The sequence below is a fragment of the Dipodomys ordii genome, unplaced genomic scaffold (genome assembly GCF_000151885.1).
Source record: "Dipodomys ordii isolate 6190 unplaced genomic scaffold, Dord_2.0 Scaffold31, whole genome shotgun sequence".
Lineage (NCBI taxonomy): Eukaryota > Metazoa > Chordata > Mammalia > Rodentia > Heteromyidae > Dipodomys > Dipodomys ordii.
Genome location: NW_012267247.1, coordinates 10859091 through 10865430, shown reverse-complemented (window position 1 = coordinate 10865430; position 6340 = coordinate 10859091). Strand labels below are relative to the sequence as shown.

Here is a 6340-nt window from a genome sequence, read left to right as displayed (position 1 = left end):
GCCACTTCCGGCTTTTTTTTCTTTTTGCTTATGTGGTGCTGAGGAATCGAATCCAGGGCCTCAGGCATGCAAGGCAAGCGCTCTACCACTGAGCCAACTTCCTAGCCCTCTCATCAATCTTTTAAAGCTATAATACCCTTGACTTTATTTCTTCATGTATCCCAGAATCCAGAAATTAAGTCCCAAGTATAAACATCCAGTGCTTGGCTATAGGAGAGGATGGTCATGGTCTATCTGCATGGAGTTAGAAAAAAGAATATGAAATTCTGACTGTTCAGTGAGTCCCACTATATAGCCCAACCTATCCTTCAACTCACTTTATATAGCCCAGGCGGCTTTTCAGCTCATGGTCCTTCTATCTCAGCCTTCTGATTTCTAGGATTTTTGCACTTTTAAAATATATTGGTTGTAAGGGGGCTGGGAAGGTGGCTCAGTGGTAGAGCGCTTGCCTTGCATGCATGAGGCCCTGGGTTCGATTCCTCAGCACCATATAAGCAAAAAGAAAGAAAGCCAGAAGTGGTGCTGTGGCTCGAGTGGTAGAGCTCTAGCCTTGAGCTGAAGAGCTGAGGGACAGCGCCCAGGCCCAGAGTTCAGGCCCATGACCGGACCCCCCACCCAAAAAAAAAAGAGTTGGGGCTGGTAAGGTGGCTCAGTGGTAGAGCGCTTGCCTTGCATGCATGAGGCCTTGGGTTCAATTCCTCAGCACCACATAAGCAAAAAGAAAAAACCCGGAAGTGGTGCTGTGGCTCAAGTGGTAGAGCACTAGCCTTGAGCTGAAGAGCTGAGGGACAGCGCCCAGGTCCAGAGTTCTGGCCCCATGACCGGACCAAAAAAAAAAATATATATATATATATATATATAGGTTGTGAATATTTAAGACATACAACACATTATATAAGGCCTACTTAGTACAATGGTTACTATAATGAAACAAATATTACTTTTTAAAATTTTTATTATTATCCTTAAGTAGTCATACATAGACATTGTGTGTGAATTCTTTTTTTGTTTTTGTCAGTCGTGGGGCTTGAACTCTGGGCCTGGGCACTGTCCCTCAGCTCTTCAGCTCTCTACCACTTGAGCCACAGCACCACTTCCAGTTTTCTGGTGGTTAATTGGAGATAAGAGTCTTATGGACTTTTCTGCCCGGGCTGGCTTTGAACCACAATTCTCAGATCTCAGCCTCCTGAGTAACTAGGGTTAAAGGTGTGAGCCGTTGGCACCTGGCTTGTGTGTGAACTCTTTACTGCATTCTCTCCTCTTCTCTTCATTCGACAAACTGACATTTCTACCTTCTCACTGTTACCTGTTATTCCCTGTGATATGAGCAGCTATCCTTTCATTTAACAAAACTTCTGAATATAATACACTATTGTTTACTAAATTACAACTTCTGAATAGTCTTTCTAATAGTCCTACTTTTCAAGATTACATTAAAAGGTACCTAGTACTGCTAATTATTTAAAGCCTTTTGAAGTTCTGTAACATAAAATTAGTTTACTTCTGGGTTATAAATTCTCTTATTGGGTTAAGAAGATGTGAAAGAACCTAATCTTTTTTTTTTTTTTTTGGTCGGTTGTGGGGCTTGAACTCTGGGCCTGGGCACTGTCCCTCAGCTCTTCAGCTCAAGGCGAGCGCTCTACCGCTTGAACTACAGCGCCACTTCCAGTTTTCTGGTGGTTTATTGGAGATAGGAGTCTCACGGTCTCTCCAGCCCGGGCTGGCTTTGAACTGTAATCCTCAGATCTCAGCCTCCTGAGTAGCTAGGATTACAGGCATGAGCCACCAGCCCGGCTAGAACCTAATCTTTTTTGAGGAAGGATCTCACTGTAGGCTGGCCTGGAATTCAGTATCAGTATTCTGCCTCAGCCTTCTGAGTGCTGGGATTACAGATGTGTTATCTGTCTTGGCTTCCAGATTTTTGTGGCAATAAGTTTTTCTGGTTGTTTTATTTTTTATTTTTTTAGCTTATATTAGTTATATAGGAAGAGGAGGGATTTTATTGTTACATTTCCACACACTTGCAAAATATTCCAATCCATCTCACTCTCTATCATACTTCCCCCTTTTCACTTCCCAAAACAATATCAGCATTTCTTTCTTCTATTTTCATAGTTGCAAAAAACCCTATTTTGACCATATTCAATCTCCTTCATCCTCCATATTAGGCCTGCTAGAGGCTATTTCTTCCTGAAGAGCCTATTTCTCTTTTCTTGATCCCCAGCCCCATATTGATCAACTGTTTTCACTAAAGTTCTTTATGCTGTTTTCATACATACTTGCAGTGTATTACAAAGTTACTCACCTGTTATCTTTCTAAATTCTTTTTTGTCTGAGTTTAAGCTCTTTTCTTTTCTTTTTTTTTTTTTGGGTCCAGACGTGGGGCCTGAACTCTGGGCCTGGGCACTGTCCCTCAGCTCTTCAGCTCAAGACTAGCACTCTACCACTTGAGCCACAGCGCCACTTTCGGCTTTTTTCTTTTTGCCTATGTGGTGCTGAGGAATGGAACCCAGGGCCTCTGGCATGCAAGGCAAGCGCTCTACCACTGAGCCACCTTCCCAGCCCTAAGCTCTTTTCTTTCCTTTTGCTTTCAGGATAATTTAACTGTCCAAAATAACTATAGTATCAAAATAATAATATGAACATTACTTAAAATATTAAAAGCTACTTAAAATACTTTTGTAATCTTTGTGTCGTTAGGATAACCTGTTACAGAAATGTAAATTACAGAGTTTTAAAATCTCTTGAAGTATTTTTCCTCTGGCAATTAAGCTACCAAATTGATAAATGGTATTAGGCTCTTTTGTTTCTTTTTATTTCTAGGGATTTTTTTCCTTTGTTTTTGTTTTTTGTTTGTGCTGGTCGTAGGGCTTGAATTCAGGGTTTGAATGCGATTCTTGAGTTTTTTTTATTTTTAGCTCAAGGCTAGAGCTCAACCACTTGAGTCACAGTTACACTTCTGGCTTTTTGGTGGTTAATTGGATATAAAAGTCCACGGACTTTGCTGTCCAGACTGACTTCAAACTGCAATCGTCAGATCTTAGCCTCCTGAGTAGCTAGGATTATGGACATGAGCCACTAGCACCTGGCTTAATTTACTTTTGCCTTCTATAATTATATATTGTTCCAAATTCAAAGCTACAAAACAAAGTATACTTGATGAAACCTAGTTCTGTGCTTGTCTCTTCTTCCATTTCTTCCATTCTGCTACAGGAACTGTTTTGTGTTTTCAGAATAGCTTCATGACTATTTTGAGGGAATTCTTTGTTCCCTTATCCTAGTTTATTTTTGTGTTGCTTCTTACCATTACCTGACATTATTAGTTTCTTTGACTCCTAGAACATAAGCTTTATATGAACCGAGATATGAGATGAGATGTCCCATATAAAGTCAGTCAGAGGAATTGTTGGCTCCCCCATCCCCTTTCAGTATAGATGAACAACATATTTTGTTTTAAGGTATTATTTGGCCAAGATTGCTGTTTCATATCACATAAATGGCATATATAACAATGATAGAATGAGGGTCTCTTGAGTTCTGAGCTGTGCTACGCTCATGTACAAAAGGCAGAGGTAGATGAAGATGGTCTGTGGTATGTGCTACTGTTTCATCAACTGGTGAAAAATTTGAGTGAGAATGGGGTACTTGTACATTAGACTTTCTTTACGATCAGTACTGATATGTGATATACGTGTTCTTTGCAAAACTGAGATAAAAATCACAGAGCAGGCCTGGCATGATGGTCCTAGCTGCTTGAGGGAAGGGAAGCCTGAGGCATGAAAATTGCTTGAGTTTGAGACCTGCGTGGACAATATAGCTAGGCCTCATCTTGACAACATAAAACAAGGATTACATAGGCAAAAAAATGAACAAAAATAAATAAAGGAAAGGAAAGGAAAGGAAAAAAATCACAGAGTATCATAGACAAAATAATGTAAGGATATGACACAGAAAAAAAATTTGTCAGTATCCTGTAAATAGGAATTTGATAGAAAATAACAGCATAGTGTTTGCTAATACTAAATAGTGAACATGACAGTGAATGTAGCACTTTACCTCAATAAGACCCTAGGTTTGCTTAGGGTAAGCAATGAAGGTTCTCAGCTGGGTGGGATTTTCTGTGTTCCCCTATTTCTAGTGGCTAAAATTAAAACATAAACACATGGTAAGATTATATTGTACTCATTGTTTCCTATCATGCTGAAACAAAAGCATGTGGTTAACAAAATGGACTGCATTTTTCTCTTTCTCCTTAGATGATATGCCAATGGGAACTGCTGGCAGACGTGCTTCAAATGAGTTCTTGGTGTGTGGAGGGTATGTTTATGTGCATTTTACTAAAAACTTAGTATATTATTTTTGAGAGTGTAGAACTTTTTATATTATTTTAAAATTATCTTTTTATAAGAAAAAATATGTTCCAAGAACATAGTTTACTTTGACAGCTTTCAAATTTATAGTTGGGTAATGTCAAATATGTTCATATTGTTGTGCAATCCATCTTCAAAACATTAGCATCTTACAAAACCAAGATTCCCTACTTGTAATAACAATTCCCTACCTATCCCCTGTTAAACACCACTGTACTTTCTGCTTTTATGAATATGACTACTTTAAATACCTCATATAAATGAAATCATGTAGTTGTGTGTGTGTGTGTCTGTGTCTGTGAGGCTTACATCCTTGTTTATATCCTTAAGTTTTACTCATGTTGAAATATGTGACAGATTTTTTTCCCTTCTTAAGGCTGAATAATATTTTATTGAATCACATGTCACATTTTGTTTATCCATTCATCCATTGATAGATATTTAGGTTAGCTCTACCTCTTGGCTATTGCAAATAGTGCTATAAGAATGAATGTATAAAATACCCTTTCAAGATCCTACTTTTAGAATTGGACACAGTAGTTTATATCTGTAATCTCAATCAGCATGATCAAGGTTTAAAGTCAGTATAGGCAAAAAGTTAGCAAGACTCCATCTCAACAAATACACTAAGTATGATGACACATACCTATCCAACTATGTTGGGAGCATAGGTAGGAGAGTTATGGTCTGATTCAATCTCAAACATAAGTCATTGAACACCTGCCTAGCAAGTGCAAGACCATGAGTTCAAGCTCCGCTACTGCTCCTTCCACCCAAAGGAAAGTGTGTCTACTATATATGAACAAATAGACAATTCTGTATTACTGCAGTTTGGGGCATAAATCCAACGTTATTTTTATGCTACATATAAAAGATGAAAGCACACAAAATATTTATAAATCTAACGTTAATGAATATGATATATATATATATATATATATATAGCTGCAGTTTATGGCATAATAAAGTAGGAAGGGGGTAATTAGACCTGTAGTAATTTTTGTATGTGATTAAAAATAAAGATGTGCTTGAAGTTTCAGGTAATATGTCGATTTCTTTCCCAGATTTGGAGTTTTCTATTATTTCCTCAAATTCACATTCTGTCTCCTTTCTTCTCCTTCTGATACCCTTATAATATATACATTAGTTTGATTTTTCCCATAAACCACTTAAACTCACTTTATTTTTCTTCATTCTGTTTTTTTTGGGGTCATGCTGAGGATTGAACTGGGAATCTCTCTCTTGTGCTACATACAGATTGCACTCTTATTCCTGATTCTGCTTTCTTTTTGCTTTCCTTGACAGGCTTTCAAATGGTCAGTCTTCAAGTTTGTTGTAATTTTTCTGCCTGATCAAATCTGTTGTTGAACCTTTCTAATCACATTGTCAGATCACTGTCTCTCCATTTGTCAGCTCCAGAATTTTCATTTGTTTTTCTTTCATGGTTTTTATCTCTGTTGATTTTCTTGTTTTGTTCCATGCAGCATTTTCCTGATTTTACTAGTTGTCTATGCTCTCTTTTAGTTCTTTATGAACAGCTTTATGACAGTTACTTTAAATTTTTTGTTGCTTACTCATAAATGTATTCTTTTAGAGTTGGTTTCTGGATCTTTGTTTCTTTACCAAATCATATTTTTCTGTTTATTTTTAAGACTCATTCTTTTTTTTTTTTTTTTTTGTCGGTTGTGGGGCTTGAACTCTGGGCTTGGCGCTATCCCTGCGCTCTTCAGCTCAAGGCGAGCACTCTACTGCTTGAGCCACAGCACCACTTCCAATTTTCGAGTGGTTTATTGGAGATAAGAGGCTCACAGACTTTCCTGCCGGGCTGGCTTTGAACCGTGATCCTCAGATCTCAGCCTTCTGAGTAGCTAGGATTAGAGGCATGAGCCACCAGCGCCTGGCAAGACTCATTCTTATGTTTAAATTGGGCATTGGAAAATACAGCTACATCTTTGTCTTTTTTTTTTTTT

General features: G+C 38.0%; 1 protein-coding gene across 3 annotated transcripts in view; it reads left to right on the top strand.

The window, feature by feature from the left end:
- Window positions 1-6340, top strand: part of Ulk2 (unc-51 like autophagy activating kinase 2) — a 90071-nt gene that overhangs the window by 44937 nt on the left and 38794 nt on the right. For all 3 annotated transcript variants that reach the window (XM_013016516.1, XM_013016517.1, XM_013016518.1), the window contains one exon: window positions 4257-4317. In XM_013016516.1, coding sequence (XP_012871970.1) covers window positions 4257-4317 — 61 coding nt within the window. The remainder of the gene's footprint in view (window positions 1-4256; window positions 4318-6340) is intronic.